Source organism: Magnolia sinica, chromosome 18, assembly GCF_029962835.1.
Source record: "Magnolia sinica isolate HGM2019 chromosome 18, MsV1, whole genome shotgun sequence".
NCBI lineage: Eukaryota > Viridiplantae > Streptophyta > Magnoliopsida > Magnoliales > Magnoliaceae > Magnolia > Magnolia sinica.
This window is the reverse complement of record NC_080590.1, coordinates 21,482,713-21,501,577: the sequence shown is the minus strand read 5'-3', so window position 1 is coordinate 21,501,577 and position 18,865 is coordinate 21,482,713. Positions and strand designations below refer to the sequence as shown.

Below are 18,865 nucleotides of genomic sequence, written 5' to 3'. Positions count from 1 at the left end.
ATTTATTTTTTTGGATCCTTACTCTTGCTCTGGTGGTAGACTCTCAGGAGTTTCAACACCCGGTGAAGGGTTCGAGTATCCACATTTTCAAGTGAGCACTAATTGTTTGTGCTTCGTACGCTATCTGAATTGTAACATCCTGAAATGATCTTTTCGAAAGTGATCCATACATAACAATGCTAAAAGTAGAGGCCTTGGATGGGAAGAGAGGTCATGAGTCTTCACATTGTGTGGTTGTTGTGTCAACCCAAATAAAATCACCCCGGTATTTTTATCATTATTTTGCATACGTTAGAAGATAAAAATTAACCAACACATCAAGTGATATTAATTAACAATATGTTATACTCATCACTCTATATGGACATCGATGAAAGTATCTTCCAAATTTAGAATTAGGGTTCTATAATTCCCAAAATCGATTTAGGGTTTAATAATGATTGGAGATTAGGTTCAATAAATGCCCAATTCTCCTACACAAATCCTTATATGCAATGGGGTATTAGGGCCACAGATGTGTCTGCAGGGCCCATGTTTCGCACATGACAGATAAAAGAGATTTATCATCCCTCGAATCATCGTATTCCCACGAACCCAACACATTTACATTATTTAATAAAGATAAAGTCACATGGGGACCTGTATGCACATGAAAAGTTGTAATAATTTCAAAATTTGAATATGACGTATGCTGCCATTGCACATGGGGCCCGACACTCAAAGAAGGAATCTATAAATAGGTAGGAGAAGCTCGAAACAACCGCTTCCATGCTCACGGATAGGTGGATTTTATGGGGAGGAGGATTCTTACCGCAATGCTGAGAGGAAGATATCGAGATTGCGCGATGTGAAAAAAGGGTTTCTAGCTGACAATGGATTGTATGTGAGGAGGCTTTTCGGACCATTGAGTTGAGAAGAGCCGCTGTTGCCGTCTTTCCAAAGAAGGGAAGAAATTTTCAGCTCCAATCAATGTCTTCAAAAATGGTTTTGATAGAAGGAGATGGCGTAGATGGGTGATGAGCTACTGCAAATGGGTGACGAGCTGCCGATTGAAGTGGATTGTATGAAGGAGATAAAGATCCAATCGAGGTTCTGACATGATAGGGATTCCAAGCAGTAAGAACAACGAACAAAGATAAATAACCTTTCGAAATCTAGTGCATTACCTGTGATTTTTTTACTAAGGAGGGGCATTGTCAGACATTTTTGTCATTTAGAATATATAGTTATAAAACAGTATGTTTTCGTACTCAAATTGAACAATGCCCGACACTAGGTGGTAGTATTGACAAAGAACAAATAATGTAGAAGAATTACTTTAAATAACTTAAAAGTAGGCACATTTTGGTAATTTTAATAAAAGATAGGCAGCTTTAATATATATTAAAAAAAAGCTCTATTTTTTAAACACATACAAGCCACACCACACACACTAACACACACACCCCAACACCACGTGACCATTTGATCCATGATCTCAATGTTGAAACATACTTTCTACCACTGAGCCATGGAGAAGTTGTACGCGTGGCATAAATTAACTCCAATTAAACTAAATTGTGGAAGAAGTTGTTGCAAGTCCAAAATGCATTTAATTGGACAATCCTAACCTTTGATTTGTGGAATCTTGTATGTTGAAATAGGACCATCCAATTAATTGAGCAATGCTAACCTCTGATTTGTGATAACTTGTCCATTGAAATAGGCCCATTGACTATTTTTCATTTTTAATTGATGAATAAACATCCACCAATCCATGTTCAGAGAGAGCCAAATAAGAGTAAAGTCTTGTTGAAGATAAATCTAAACTCCGACTCATGATTTAGAGATTTTAATTGTATTACTTGTATTCTAAGTTAACAACTGTTAAGTAATTAATTCTAATCGTCTGTGTATCATCCATCACACTCTGCTAGAGTATCAAAGTTCTTCTTAACATTGTGTGGTTATTAACGATGGATTGTATGCGAGGAGGCTTTCCGGACCATTGAGCTGAGAAGAGCTACTGCTGTTGTCTTTCAGAAGAAGGGTAGAAAGTTTAAGCTCCAATCAATGTCTTTAAAAAGGGTTTTGATAGAAGGAGATAGCGTAGATGGGTGACGAGTTGCTGTAGATGGGTGACGAGTTGCCGATTAAAGCGGATTGTATAAAGGAGACAAAGATCCGATCGAGGTTCTAACGCGGTAGGGTTTCCAAGCGGTAAGGACAACAAATGAAGATAGATAACCATTTGAAATCGAGTGCACTGCCTTCATTTTTTTTTATTTTATTTTTTTAAAATATTGATAACAAACAAATAATGTAGAAGAATTACTTTAAATAACTTAAAAGTAGGTAAATTTTTATAATTTTAATAAAAGATAGGTAGATTTAATAGAAAAAAGTTCTATTTTTTTACACACAACCCACACCACACACACTGACACACACACCCCCACACCCATTGGCCATTTTATCTATGATCTCAATGTTGAAACAGAGCTTTTCTATCACTGAGCCATGAAGAAGGTGTACATGTTGCATAAATTAACTCCAATTAAACTAAATTGGGGAAGATGTTGTTGCAAGTCCAAAGTCCATTTAATCGGACAATCCTAACCTTTAATTTGTGGGATCTTGTATGTTGAAATAGGACCATCCAATTAATTGAGTGATCCTAACATCTGATTTATGGAAACATGTCCATTGAAATAGGCCCATTGACTATTTTTCATTTTTAATTGACCAATAAACGTCTACCAATCCATGTTCAGATAAAGCCAAATAAGAGTACAGTTTTATCGGAATAGTATGGACTAGGATACGCGTCTTACAGTTTAATTGTATTACTTGTATTCTAAGTTAACAACTATTGAGTAATTCTAACCGTCGCGTATCATCCATCAGGCTCTGCCAGAGTGTCAAAGTTGATCTTCTCAACATTAATAAGCTAAATTTTAATTTCTCGGGGAACAACCGATTTTATGGAGTACGATGGACCATTCTTATGCACTCAGCCATTGTATGAAAATATCCATTTATGAGATGGTTCAAACCATCCTATCAGCATCATTGTCCTATCGTCCATTTGTGGTCGAACAGTGGGATTCGCAATTTGGACGGTCTAGATGGAGTTCACATCTGGCACGTGCAGTGTGAATGCATGCATGATATGATACACCATACGTCACTTGATTATCCCATATAATTCCTCTTAAATCTTACCCAGATGCACTTAATCCGTAAAGTGGTTTGCCCATTGTTATTGATGGCTGGAAGATGCTGCGGTATAGTGGGAGTAATCTGGATACGGTAGAAAGCATCTCTCCACGTCTCACAGGGAAGTGTAACTAATCACTTGAAACCGTCCATCTTACTGTCCCGACCGTGGACGACAAGTTCTTCAAAATGAATAGAAAATTGGATGATCCTAACCATCCGATCAGTGCCTTCAATGTTAATCAAAGGCCAAGCATTGCGTAAAGTGAATATTGCGTATAGATTGTATTGCTTGAAGACGTCGGTTTCGAAACATAAGCCACCCACGATGGGTCCCACTAAATGGACAGCCTTGATTGGCAGTGGAAAGATGGCTCTACCATGCTCTGATTCTGCCGTTTGTACGGAATTATCTCCCTTGATAGCGTTATTTTTCAACAACTATCATGGACTTAGAATAATTACATGTTCAATGAATAGAGTCTAATAATAAGACAAGACATTTATGTTATTAGACATATATAGCGTGACTGGGTCCGATGACCCCATCATCATGCATTGATACTCTGGAAGAGTGTGATGGATGATACACAGATATTTAAAAAAAATACTTCAAAATTGCATAAGTGGCATACAAGAAATTCAAACTAAACTGTCCAAATTACGTGTGCTGGTTTATATGTATCATTAGCTAAAACTTATGTTTATTTGATTATCTGACTATCAGATTGGTGGACATTTATTGGACGGTCAAAAATTAAAAATATATTTCAACAAACACGTGGCCACGAATCAGTGTTTAAGATTGTTCAATCAATCTGATCATGGGAAATTGACTTAGCAGGAATCTGTTCCACAATTTAGTCGGATTACCTTGAGCTCATCAATGCCACGTGTATAATTTTTAAGTGCCTACTTATCAAGTGTCATACTCTGTCAGAGTATCAAATAACTCTTGGTAAACAATGGAAGAAGAAAGAATGCTAAGATGGTGACGGGGGAGTGCATGTATGTCAATCCAGGCTTTTTTAAATAATGAGTTCTACATGGATGGGATAAGGCCTAAACATCACACTGCTCGGGCATTCTCAACCATTAAAAATTTGCACACTCAATTTGGAACGTTATTACTTTTATTTTGAACCGTCCATCCCATAGCTGCCGAGAAGATGGATAAGATCATCTGATCTACGTAGCTTTTGGTTCGTGCCACATCCATTGCCAGCCTACGAATAGACAGTCAGGATTGAGTTACATGTATGCGCAGTGAATGATGCATGCTTCCATGCGAAGATGCTGTGGTAGGGTAGGATGATATTCAGTAGCATTGTTGAAATGGAGGTGATTGGTCCCCAGCAGTCTCATGACTGGTCCCCATCTGATTTTGTGGAATGAATTTTGACCACTAGCTACTTCACTTCTAACCATCCATTTGATGGCCACGAATTGCATGTTAAGAATTAAATGGTCAGTTTGACATTCGAAGTACGATCCATCCAAGATGTGTCCCTCAATTTGGACGATCTGGATATCTCTACATGTTTGCCACGTGGAAAGAGGGTGAGTCAGCACCATTTTCGAACATGATGGTGAACCATCACCAGAGTCTTATACGTACACACCCCTCTTTCTACCATAACACGGTATAAATCGGTACACTGAAGAAAAATGTTCCATACTGCAATGCGCGGCCACAACGGTAGACAACTTATCCACCGTGTATTCACATACATGCACATCAATCTAGACCATCCAATTTTGTGTCTACTGTACGCACGGATATTAGAAGAAAAAAGCTAATCTAATGTATGATCAACCGTCTATTTTCGGTCTCTAACTACTTTATTTTAACTAACAATTCGGTGGCCACGGATTGGATGGTTAAGATCATTTGATCAAAGCTTGGGTCTCGCAGAGCTTGGGTGCATGAAGCAGGCGTAGTCATGGATTATTCGGGTCCGTCCTCTGTTGGCTTGGGTGCTGTAACTCTACAACATACCGTGATTGTTGCAAGTTGACCAAGAGGACCCGACCGAAGGGATTGACCATGGGCCACCACAGACTATGAGCGAATGAATCAAGCTGAGGTTATGTTAGCTGAAATCCAGTGGTGTGACCTGAGCCCCAGTTGCAACCCTTCGGAGCCGGTGGCAGGGGGAGTAGCCAATCCGTTTCCTTCTCAAAACGGTAGTGGATTGCGTCCTGCCCCCCTGCCTGGACGATAATCCGTCCAGGCAGGGCTCTGTGGGGCCCACCGTGATGTATGGTTTTATCCATGCTGTCCATCCGGTTTTCTAGATCATTTTAGGTACGAGCCTAAAAATGAGGTGGATCCAAGGCTCAAGATGACCACATAGTGAGGATTGAATGGTCACCATTAAAAACTTCTTGAGAGCTACATAAGTTTTGGATTGTATTTTACCTCGTCCAGGTACATTGAACCTCATGATAAGGTATGATAAAAAAAAATAAACCTCACGGTGGACCATAGAAAGATTTCAACGGTGTGTGTCATTATCACCACGGCTTCTTGTGGATCATTTGAGTTTTATATTTGTCTCATCATTTTTGGGCTCATATCTTAATATATGATCTTGCAAAATGGATGGACGGCGTGGATAAAGCTATTATAGTATGGTGGGACCCACAGAGCCACTGCCTAGACAGATTATCGTCCAGTCCGGCGCAGGACTCAATCCTCTTCCACTCAAAACTCGATGATGCGTGGCCCACATAAAGGCAATCAGGCCATGACAAATAAAAATAATAAAAATCAACAAAAGGGTACCTTTCAGATACTATTCCTAACCGTAATAAATGAAATAGAGGTCCACTAGCAAAACATGGAATTGGTACGAAAGGTTAGAAAGCTAGTAAGGGGGAACGAACGTGAAAAGGGTCCACCTACGTAGATACACGTGCGTTGATATTTTTTATTTTTAAAAGAGAAAATTACACTCTCTGCCGCTGCATAGCTACACAGGATTCAGCCTGTGTCACGAGCCAGTGGGGCCCATATGCTTTGATAGTCCGATAATTTGAACCATCAATACTTTCTTTACTGCCACGGAGAAGCTACCATCTCATAATCAAGCTTCAAGGATGATCCTAGCCATTGATTTTTAGAGTTGAATGTGAACCTTTCTTTCACTGTTCCAAATTCATTTATAGATGCTGATGGTCACAATCGTCCTTTCAGTAGAAGTTCATTAGGGTGGTCCTCATAACACAGTGTCCAATAGATGGACGGATCTGATCATCGGACGGTTTAGCATGTGGGACCCAGTGGCGGAGAAGGACAAAGTTATCCTCAGTCGCGACAGAGGCATGACCAGCTATTTGTCATAAAAAGGTGGTTGAGAGAGAGAGAGAGAGAGAGAGAGAGTGTGAAACGTCCACGCTCCCAGTCCCATGTGTTTCAGGGATTCTCTTTGGTTTTCTCGGCTGTGGTTGTACACCTGGCTAAGAAAAAGGGTGTATACGGACATTTGGACACTTCAAAGGGTTTGAGTTTCAAGGAAGGAGTGTTGGGCTGTCTTCATCTCCTGTTTTCTCTCTTCATGGTGGTCTAGTTTGGTTGGGAGCTCCATTAACTGCTCACATCAACCTTATTCTCCTCCGATTTTCAGTTGATATCTATGGCTCATGATGGTTACTTTCTCCCTCTCTCATGTATTTTCTATTTGATTATATGGGTTCTCTCTTCTCTATTTCCAGATTGCATGACTCTCTCTCTCGCATGTCCTTTTTGGTGGGATGTTCACTCACACACCACTTTTCATGAGAGGTTTGTTCGAATACATGCCCACGTACTGCAATAAGATTCGTCAGGACTCTAGCAGTGGGACTTGTTTTTATTATTATTATTATTTTTCAATGACACAAGCCGTTTATTTGCTAGGGCTACCCTTGGATGGGGGATGCCCGAAAGAACTCTTGGATTGAATACTTCAACCTTTTGATTATACCAAGTTTATGGAGACCGTCCATGTTCAAAGCAAAATAGCCTAATTTCGATGGTTGGAAATAATTCAATCGAGAGTTTTTATTCGTTTACTTTCCACCATAGAAAAGTGGGACTCCTCATATAAATGGTTCGGATCATTGGAAGATGATCCAAATCAAACGGCTGGAGCCACGATGTATTATAGAGCAAAACGTGGCGATCTATTTGCGCGAACATATTTGCATGATCATTAGAAGAAGGGGAGCGGATTAACTGTTAACCAGGTAATAGCTTAGTGGGTGTTACCCTTACCGTGTGGGGCCCCACCTTGATGAATTTGTTTCATATCCACGCCACCCATCCGTTTTTACAGCTAATTTAAGGGAATTATCAAAAAAATTAAGCAGATGTAAATACCTGGTGGACCATACCACGGGAAAAAAGTGGTGAATGACCATTAAAAGCTTTTCTAGGCCTTAAAAGTTTTGTATCAAGCTAATATTTTTATTTTATCTTCATCCAGTACTGGTTGACCTTATCAACGGGTTAGATGGAAAATAAACATGATGGATCTTTTTTACAATGGACCTTGGCAAATTTTTAATGGTGAATGTTCCATCATCACTCTTTCTTTTGGTGTGGTCCATATGAGATTTTAATATGTTAAATTTTAATAAATTTGAAATTGATTAATCTCATGTGGACTCCTGAATCTACGAAACTTCACTAAGCTGTTACCCGGTTAACACCTAATCCGCTCCATACAAGGGTTCTCTCTCATATGGATACATGTTCTATTTGGTTAAATGGGTTTTTTGTTTGTCTACTTCAATCTTATCGTTGAATCTCGTTATATGGATGGCCTTGCAGGAAAACATAAATATGGAGATTCTCTTCCTTCTCGCAAAAGACCCAGATTGCAAAACCCTCCGCTCACTCAAGCAACCAACAGCCTCGATCTCATTAGCCAGTTACCTGATGAATGCATGTTCGGGATCTTCAGCTTCCTCCCATCCTCTAGAGACCGATGCTCATGCGCGGCCGTCTCAAAGAAATGGCTCGTCTTACAAACCAAAATGCGGATCTCTGATTTCAAATCCAACACTCCAACTCTACAACCACATCACAAAAGAACGTCTCGGTGCTTGGAAGGGAAGAAGGCAAATGACATAAGACTAGCTGCAATAGCTGTCGGAATCTGCCCTCGAGGAGGGCTCACGGAGCTTTCCATTAGGGGAAGCTTCCCTTCCCAAGGGATCACTGATTTCGGACTTAAGGTCATAGCCCAAGCATGCCCAGGTCTAATATCTCTCACTGTTTGGGATTGTCTTAAGGTTGGAAATGCAGGATTTCAATCAATTGCACAAGGTTGCAATTCACTAGCGAAACTCGATGTGCTTAATTTGCCATTGATCGACGATGAAGGTCTCATCGCCATTGCTAAAAACTGCTTGAGTTTATCGACGTTGAATCTAGATTCATGCCCATTGATCAGCAATGCGTCACTCCACACATTCGCCGGATACTCTTCCAAGCTCGAATCAATCTCCTTAATCAAATGCCCACTTCTCAATGATGATGGGATTATTTCAATCATTTCAGGCTTGCACAAGTTGGCAACGCTCAAGCTTGCATCTGTAACAGTTAGAGAAGGTGCTTTGGAAGCAATTGGAAGGAATGCAAGCTCTCTTAGAAGCTTGTCTCTAGAGAACCTTTCAGGCATTCGCGAAATGGGTTTTTGCTCAATGAAAAGATTGGATAAGGTAGAGTTTATTTCCACGAATGCATGTTCTAGACTGAGTGGTACGGGCTTCAAGGCCGTTGGAAATCGATTTGTCGGATTGAAGGTGATATCTATTAGAAACTGGAGGACGTTAACTGACATGGGTCTAAAAGAGCTAGCAGAATCAGCTGCATTGCTAGAGAGTCTCAAGCTAGTAGAATGCAACCATGTTACATCAGTTGGGTTGATGGAAATCTTCATGAGTTGCAGCAAGAGACTCAAGGTGTTGTCTTTGGTGAAGTGTAAAGGGATAGAAGACAAAAACCCTTCAAACCCTAGGAGAGCACATCTCCCAGAATGCCCTTCCTTACACTCCCTAACTATCAACAGATGTGTTGGGGTAGGAGACTCTTTCTTATCATGGCTAGGAAGCGCATGTGCTCAGGTTAAGCACCTTGAGCTCATTGGGCTAACTTCAATCACTGATGGAGGGGTCATGTCCCTTTTGAAGGGCTTTGAGGCCCAAAACAAGGCCATGGTTAGTGTAGATTTAAGTGGGTGTTTTCGTCTAACTGATTGGAGTGTCTTGGCCATAACAAGTGCATTTGGGCAGAAGTTGAAGTCATTGAGATTGGACGGTTGTGATGGTCTGAGTGATAAAAGCTTGAAGTTGATTGGCGGGCATTGCCCTTGCTTGGTAGAACTACAACTTTCAATGTGTCGGATTAGTGATGATGGTATGTTTTACTTAGCAAGATCAAAGCATCAGTGCATAGAGGTGTTGTCTCTATCTGGTTGTATGGGGATCACAGACAAGAGCTTGGGTTTCATCGAGATGATGTGTGGGAGTTTGATTGGCTTGAATGTCAAACAGTGCCCTGGTCTAACTAAGAGAGGCATTGAGTCACTTAGAGAGACTCTTTGGTGGTGTGATCTGCTGTACTAGACCTTATAAATATATATGGGCTTCCTTTTTTTTTTTTTTTTTTTTCCCTTTTCTAATGACAAGTGTATTGGATGGTGGTCATGGGACACGCACATGGGCATGTGTTCATGACCTTGGCAGATTACGTGTTCTTTTGGAAGCTGATATTTACACCCCTAATCAACATTTTGGGCTCTTCCATTGCCTACCAAAAGTAAGGAAAAGGGTGCGGGCATAAATAAAAAAAAAGTGGGAGTGGGCTGCGAACCTACTAACAAATAGTGGAAGCTTTTCCACAGCTGCGTTTGATGGTGGTGTGAGTGGTGTCGTTTTTTTTTTTCTTTTTTTGTCTTTCTTGCTAGGGGGAAGGGTTACTTCTTACCTAAGTTGGTTCAGTTGTAGTTGGATGTTTCGATTGGGGATTAGCCTAAGTAATATAACAGAAAAGTATAATAATTACAAATGTAAATAAAAAATTTACGGTTAATAGAGAGATTAGGGCTACATCACATCTCTTACTTTAATTTATATTACTAAACTAATAAAAAAAAATATAAGTAGCTTGCAGGACCATCCAAAGTACCAAATTTGTCACTTACAATAACACATTCAATTACACATTTATTGTAAAAGTGTAATGATTACGATTGTTATAATTTCGAGCCACAACAAACCCGGATAAATCCTAGATGTTAGAAGCTTCCATCTAATATTATTGTCATTCTTATATTTTGCTTAAGTATGTTTAATGAAGATACAATAATTAAAGTAGAAGCAACCAATCAAAGCAAAATACAAACACGTGATTTTTACAAGAACCAATCAGAATGGGGAACGTGTAATTTTATGAGAGTCGCGTGGTGTATTCGAGATCTGCGGAAATATCCAAAGAAGATTTTATGGTAATATAGCTGACGTCTATCGGGTGATGCCATGTCATCCAAAAAGCAAGTGTGGTCGAGCAGAACGTAGTCAAGTCGATAAGGAAGCCTGGAGGGGTTATTAGGACATATGACAAGTTTAGAAGGAGAGGTTCTTGAAGATTAGTAGTACTGAAACAGTTATAATAATCATTAGAATGTGGGAAGCATCCAGATGATTGTCCTAACTTTTTCAAGATACTAGCTTCGGTAGGGTGCCTACACATACCAACCAAATCAAATCAAAATCTATCTTTTAATTACTTTATGTTTTTTAGCATTATCAATCATTTATATTTTTTAGTGTAATCGGTATCAGTAATCAAGTGGTTGTCAACTTTAGTTGTAATTCGAGTTTACGCTCGTATGCTAAACTTAGTTTGAATATCAAGTAAGTTCTTTGTTCAAAAAGGTACTTTGTAGTTGTTCTTCGTTACTGACTGCAAAAATTTCCTTTTTGTTTTAGCTGTATTGAAAAAGTCTTTTCATACGGAAAGCAAAGGTGTGACCCCATATTCATAGAATGAACTCTACCCTTAAATAATCACCTAATCATCTTAAACAACATTGTGCAATTGGTTGAATAGTTGACCAATCTTATACTATCTTAATCATATACGGTCATTTTTTTACCCATATGCCTATCTTGGCACTTGGGGTTGTAGTTGTTCAGTTTGAATTAAGCTGCACATTTAATTTTAACATGAACGCACAAATCACAAAATTGAATTTAAAACTAAGAGGCAACAACTTTAAAAGGGAAATTTTCCAACTATTTTTCTAATTAGATGTTATCAAATTAAATAAGGACTTGGCAAACCAACGGTGGAACTTTAAAAGGAAAATTTCTAATTATATTTAGCCAAATTAAATAATGAGTTAGCAATGATTAATCTTAAATAGTATTCGCCGCCTTGTACAAGCCAATTCGAATAAAAAAGATTGTTTTAACATGAATTTCAGCTAGTTTTTGTATAAATGTGGGCCATTGTGCATGCGCCCCATGACAATGTGATACGAGTGACGACGCCCATCTTCAAGTGCACCCCACATGTGCTGAATGTGCCAAATATCTCTATATCCCAGCCAGAAAGGAAAGATGAGGGACAAGAAGAATCAAGAACGTACGAGGATAGCCAGAGGTATGCCGGCCACATGCATGTCACATGTGTGTTAACGACATGTATACATGGGCCACCTTTGGACATGGACCCATTGGAGGACATATCTGAGGACAAGAAACACCTCATTGAATGTTAGATCCTCCCTTTCTCACGTGCAATGCTTGAGATAGTCCACACACACACACACACATATACAAGGCAAAAGGCACGTGCAGGGAGAACGGTGTTGGGACCATATTGACCCGACATCTCGTGTGTGCAATATGGACCACGAGGGAGATATTCGGGTGTTTTGTTAGGCACCATTTACATTATTGGAGAAATACGAATGGCTAAACTGGCTTGTTCATGTGGGACCCTTGGGGATATGTTTGGAGGTTTGGTTTAGCCACCAACTCACCTGACGGGACCTGTGGCTGTGCCTGGCCCGTCCCTGTAGGGACACGGATTGCCTGCGACCCGTATGCAGGAAGTTCCTGCGGTTGGAAGCTAGGTAGGGCCCACTGTGATGTTTGTGAGAAATCCACCCTGTTCATTTGTTTTGCCAGCTCATGTTTGGACATTAGACCAAAAATGAGGAGGATCCAAAACTCAATGGGCCACACGAAAGGAAAGAGTGGAGGTTGAATGCTCACCGTTGAAATATTTGTGGGGCTCCAGAAGTTTTTGTATCTGGCTAATATATGTGTTTTCGGCTGATCACAGTGGAAATGACCAAAGTGGACCCGGGAATGTTTCCACAGTCGGCATTCCCCTCCCTACTTTTTTCTGTTGGGGCCCACCTGGAGTTTTCGACAAGTCATTTTTGTTCTCATGTCTTAACATGAGCTGGAAAAATGGATGGATGCGGTGGATTTCTCAAAAACATCAAGGTAGGCCCCACCTACCTTCCGAGTGCAACGTCAATCTACGTCCTGCCTATAAGGCCTGAAAGGCCCTTAACCTCGGTATGAAGGTTGGGCCCAGGCCAGAAATGTGGACCTGGTGTGAAGGCCGGGGCCTAGTAAGGCAGGTTGGCCGAAGGTACTTATTAAGTGGGCCACCATTATAAAAAATAATGAACAATTTAAAGATACTTATTAGCAGCTAACCTATAGTTTAAAGATACTAAATGAATCTAGGGACTTTTTTCAATGACCCAATTCATTTATATGATGGGACTCACCAAAGAGAGAAGAGTACAAAAAAAAATAAAAATATCCCGTTAGACTAGAAGGGTCCGTCCTAGCCTGATCAGCCCTTTTCTATTGCCGCCCCCTTCTGTGTAAGATGAGGTCCATTTGATAAGCTTCTTGTGTTACCACTCGTGTAAGTACATTCGCCTGATTCAAATGTCCACATTTTTCTATATACCATTACTTTGCAAGAATCAAGAAATTTCAATCAAGGATACTTACGGTCGATGTCCCATCAAAATTGTACAACGGCTCTACCATTGCATGGTTAAATAAAAGAGAAGGACGGCCCAATAATCAAGTGGTTATGTCTGGTGCCAAACTCCCTGTACTTGTCTTTGTTCTTGCATGACATACACAGTACGATTCGTCTTCTTCAGCGCCTATGATCTTCAGTTGCACCCAACTTTTGGGCGGCTTAGATGTCATATACATGATGCAACTCGATGGGCCATCAATTTTCCATGCGTCCCACTTGATAATTTAATTTAGTTACGTTTATCACCTTTACGATTTCTTAGTGCATGCGTAGGAACCATCACAGTCCGCAAGAGTATTAATGTATCATGAGTTAATAGGTAGGGTGTAAATGGGCTGGGATGGGTGAATCTAGTTAAATCAAGCCAATGGACTGATTTTAGAAGGCCGGGGATCTAGCCCTGCCCAGTTGCAAGCCCAATCGAACCCACTAGCCAAGTACTCATTTGAGTCACCTTAAAAAGATTCAAGCCAGTCCTGGCCATGACTCGAAATGGGTTCCAGTCACCCTATTTTAACCATGGGCTAAAATATATTAATTCCCTGGCCTGGCCAGGCTTGTCCACTAATCAGCGTGGTTTCATGTGCTTGTAAAAAGGGATGGTTAGAAAAGTAAGCCAGATGGTTTAGATAACATACATGTGGCCGTGGGCAGAGCCGAGCGGTTGACAGTTCCGAAAGTGGGCCTTGATTTTCAGCATGATGGGAAAATGGACCCGAAAACATTCTGGGCTGGTTGGCCCCGTATTCTACCCATTAAGCTGAGTGGACGGGGCCAGCCCAATTCCTAGGGTTGGGCTTTATTCTCATGGCTCATAGGTTGGGCATGGGGAGCGGATTAGGTAAAACCCCGGCCTGACCCAAGACTGTGCTGCCCTTACCGTGGGGCCCACTTTGATGTATGTATTCTCTATCCACACCGTCCATCCGTTTTCCCAGATCATTTTATACTATGTTCCAAAATTTTAAGAAGATCCATATCTCGGGTGGACCATACCTTGGGAAACAGTGGTGAATGACTATTGATGGGCTATAAAAGTTTTGGATCAAGCTGATATTTGTCTTTTTTTCCATAATCCAGGCTTATGTGACCTTATTAGCATATTAGATGGTAAATAAACACTACGGAAACATTAAGGTGTGCCCTAAGAAATTTTTAATGGTAGATTTGGATCTTCTTCAATTTTTTAGGATCATGACATAAAATAATCTGATAAAACTGATGGACGGTGTGGATATAGAATACATACATAAAGGTGGGCCCCACAATAACCCACGTAAGGGTCTCACCCTATCCGCTCCCAATTCGGAGGCTTGCCTTGTTTTCTGCCTACTTTATCAATGAAATAACAGTAATACCCTATTAATAAAAGTGTATAAACCAGGGGTAAGTGCTAACGTGGCACGATCGTGCGAGATCCGGGAAGAGATTGGGTGCAGCCCTTACCTATATCCACGCCATCCATCCGTTTTTCCGAACCATTTTAGGCATGCAGCCAAAAACGAAGCAGATCCAAATCTCAAGTGGACCATACCATGGAAAACAGTGGTGACTGACCATTAAAAACTTATTTTGGCCACAAAAGTTTTTGTCAAAGCTGATATTTATTTATTTCCCTTCATCCAGGTTTATGTGAGCTTAGTAAAGGGTTGAATTAGAAATAAAAATTATGAAAACATTACGTGATCCTCCGTAGGAAGTTAAATTTTAATTGCGGAGTGTTTAATCACCACCATTTCTTGTATTATGGTTCACCTGAGATTTTGATCTGCTTCATTTGGACTCATGCTCTAAAATGATCTAGCAAAAGGATTGACGGCGTGGATATGAAATACAATCATACACACGACAACAAGGTGGGCCCCACGACAAGGATCGCATCATCTTGGGTGATGCTGGGCCCGCACCTAATCCGCTCCCACGAGATCCGGTCCATTCGTTAAGTGGATGTTCCATGAACATGTGATTGTGAAAATATCAGGTTGGCAATACCTAATGAATAGTCAAGATCTCTAACAAGCACGCGGTATCAGCATGTGTGTCGGCACGCTCTCACACGCGCGAGTCCGTTTCCGTTGGTCACGACGAAGCTTCCTTTCAAACTTCCCGCTTTATCGTGTACTTACCAGAAACATCTTTGAGTCATCCTAAGTGACCTCGAGCGAGTACACTATTCAGCTGTCGCCTCTGAGAGGTTGAACAAACTGGCAACGTGAGAGAAATCCAAGCCGCTCATCTGAAGATTTCTACTTTGTTCATTTCTTGGTCTGAAACAAGCCTGATCTGCATATTATATGACCACCCACTTGAAAATTGGCCAAAAACCATATTCAATTTTGAAATTGACCTACTTGATTAATGGACCGGCCAGATTTTGAGCCAAAGGTGAAATGATAGTGGACCCCACCTGATGAATGTCTCCGATATTGGACCAGTCTTCTAAGTTGGCATACGATATTCGTCATCTATTTCAAGCGACATGAATTCCACCAGACGAGCAGTCCATCATCACAGACGTCTGCAGATGTCGGAGCCGCCGTCTCTTTAGCGAAGCTTGCACGCCTCCCTAGACTGGCAAAATTATTGACGAGGAAATTGGGCCATCCAGACCGTCTATCTTGTTACCCATATCCAAGGATGGACAACGACTAGAAATCTCGCCGAATAAATTATTAGGATGAAATTGTAAAGTTTCAACCTTCAAAACGTGAAATGGATGATTAGGTTTGCTGCAGTGCTCTAGGGGCTGTTTGGCCAGGTGCATTAGCTGGTAGTAGATGGGATTCTATTCATAATCCCATCTAATACAATTGGTTGGTATGTTTGGAACGGAGGATGAAATTCATTTTGAGATTGGTGATAAAATACCGTGGTTATGGGTGAGATTTTGCCATCCCTTGTTTGATTCTCGGGATCCCTCCTCTACAGTTGTAAGCTAAGGGGCCTCTATTCGTGGGTCCAACTTGTTGTGTATGTTTCATCCAAGTTATCCATCCAATTTTTAATTCTATTTTATCCTTAAAATCAAAAAATGAAATCTATTCTCATCCTAGGTGGGCCACGGAGACCAAAAAACTCCTACCTCACACTCGTATGTATAGAATTTTATAGTGGATTTCTACTTATGGAACCCATAATGAGGTAGCTATTAAATCCACACTATCCACCTCTTTAATTAGATTATTTTGACCACTGGAACAAAAAATTAAGCTGATCTAACCAGCAGTGGACCACACTATAGGTGACGGTGGGTTGGTAAGACCCACTTAACGTCACTGCTTGTGGAGGTGGGATAGGGTGTCCCACTCGTGACCCCGCCATGATGTATATGATATATCCACACTGTACATCAGTTTCTCTATATCATTTTAGGCCATGGGCCAAAAAATGAGGCAGATTCGAGTTTCAAGTGGCTACACAGAGGGAAATGAACTGTTGCTGTTGAAACCTTTCAAGGCTCTCTGTGGGGTCCCTGATCATCCAAACGAGTCAAAGTTAAGATCCATAAGACCGGCTCGAGCTAACCTACTCAGTGAACGGGTCGGATTGTCCAAATGGAGCCCACCTCGATGGTGACACAAAAAAATATATAAAAATGATTTATACATATGCAACCTCATGATTTATCTTTTCCAAACAGGATTAGAGAAGTTACTCCGGTATCTTCCAAACGTGCCATTAAAAAGCACGGAAACAATACCTTACACCTGCATTTAATGCTACTTTTTCAATTCCATCAGCTTAATCTCACCCACCCACTGCAGGTGGCCAAACGGGCCCTAAATTTGAATGTAGATCATCCAAGCGCGGTACCACTACATGACGGATTGCGTACTGAGTAACTCAGTACGCTGCGGGTGGATTGGAAGGGATTGAATTGTAATAGGGTGGATGGCATGGATTTCAAGGTAATGATGGTGTTGTAAGATTCGTGGGATTGCTATATCCGGAATTGCTATATCGAGTCTGTTTGGCACGACCAGCCAATCCCGGGATTAAACCTTCTCATCCCTTCCAATCCCTCGAACCAAACACGTCCCAGGCAAATTTGAACGGATTAGGATGGGATTTAAAGATAACGATGGTGTTGTCAGTGGATTGTCTTAAGATCCATGGGATTGCTATATCCCGGATCAGATCACTCCGTCTGTTTGGCACGCCTGGCGAATCCCGGGATTTAACTTCCAATCCCTTCCAATCTGCCCGGCCAAACGGGCCCGTGTTTGATCGGACTTCCCCATCACAGAGAAAACTTCGATACTCCCCCAGGTTGGGATGGATGATACGCAAGCACTTGGAAATTTCTTAGACATTGCCCAGTTTAGTGGACCTTTATTGGACGGTTAGAATGAAACAAATCCAATTATCCCTTTCAACGAACAAACGTTCACGAATATCTGATTTTGGGACTCTGGAGACACTCGGTTCCCCAATTAAGTCGGTTTAATTTTAGTTATGCCATGCGCACAATTTTGGAGTACCTGCGTATCGAGTGTCACACGCTGCCAGAATATAAAATACTCCCCATCAAACCATCCCTACCCTTCGTGCATGACTAAAATGAAGAAAAATGAACTTGAAAGAAAAAAGAAAAGAAGGAATTTTTTTTTAAAATTTTTTTTTTTAATGTACATACTACATACATACATGCACACGCGCAAACACAAGATGATCATCAGCCGTAGATCATCAACATGGACATCTGCGAACGGTACCGATAAATCCCACTATACAGAGCGCTCTGATTCGCAGGCAATTCCACGCCCCTTTTCTCCCTCCTCTCCTCCCTTCCATCCTTCTTCGGAATCGTCTTCCTCTGTCCGCCGCGTCGTCTCCTGTATTCCACGTTATTCCCCGACGGCTCTTCCACGTCCTCAGAAAACCTCACCTTTTTCTTTCCTACAATAAAATCCAAACCCCACCAAATTAACAAAACCACCACAAAAATGCAAGAGAAGTGTACGAATGTATTTAAAATTTTGAAAAAAAAAGGGTACCAGAAGAGATGGAGCGTTTGGGTGTGGCATCGTCCGTCGTTTCTTCCTCTTGTGTGGTTTGAGAAGAATCCGTACGGACGTTCCTGAGGAATGCGAGGAAGAGAAGGCTGCAGCCGGAGATGGTGATTACGGTGATGATGGGAATTCCAGAACAGCCCATTTCCATTGAGCCACGTGGCTATGGCTATGTCTGTAAATTCTCCGGCGGTAGGAGGGGTTTTTTGGTAAATCTGGTGGCTGGGAGGTGTTTGCTGGGGAAGAGGGAGGAAAAAGGAGAAGTGGGTGAGTAAAGCAGCCCAATCATCGTCGGTCTCGTGACGCTGAATGTATTTCTTTTTTTATTGTTATTTATTAATGAGAAATGTTTAGTTACTCTGGCGGAGGAGATGTTACTGTTCGTAAGCGCCCACTCAAAGTTGTACACGTGGCATACACGTACTCATATTGAAGAATTCGAATTGTGGACCATACTTAGGAAGCAAATATCTTAGAAAGTTATACAGAGACGATGCTTCATTAGACTGTAATTGAGTTGCGTGATTGGTATTTTATGATGGTCGGTTGAGATGAAAAGCATTCGACGGTCCTCAGTCAACCA

The 18,865-nt window shown here is 41.0% G+C and overlaps 2 protein-coding genes across 2 annotated transcripts; one reads left to right on the top strand and one right to left on the bottom strand.

The window, feature by feature from the left end:
- The first annotated feature begins 6,597 nt into the window (after window positions 1-6,597).
- LOC131232808 (EIN3-binding F-box protein 2-like) lies at window positions 6,598-9,934 on the top strand. Its single transcript, XM_058229290.1, has 2 exons — window positions 6,598-6,849; window positions 8,015-9,934. Exons 1-2 carry the CDS (start codon window positions 6,837-6,839, stop codon window positions 9,811-9,813), a joined length of 1,812 nt encoding a protein of 603 aa, XP_058085273.1. The 5' UTR covers window positions 6,598-6,836; the 3' UTR covers window positions 9,814-9,934.
- A 7,942-nt stretch (window positions 9,935-17,876) lies between these two features.
- LOC131232660 (uncharacterized) lies at window positions 17,877-18,605 on the bottom strand. Its single transcript, XM_058229054.1, has 2 exons — window positions 18,268-18,605; window positions 17,877-18,169 (listed from the first exon to the last, which is right to left on the bottom strand). The coding sequence occupies exons 1-2, from the start codon at window positions 18,431-18,433 to the stop codon at window positions 17,946-17,948; spliced, it is 390 nt and encodes a 129-aa protein (XP_058085037.1). The 5' UTR covers window positions 18,434-18,605; the 3' UTR covers window positions 17,877-17,945.
- Window positions 18,606-18,865: the final 260 nt, after the last annotated feature.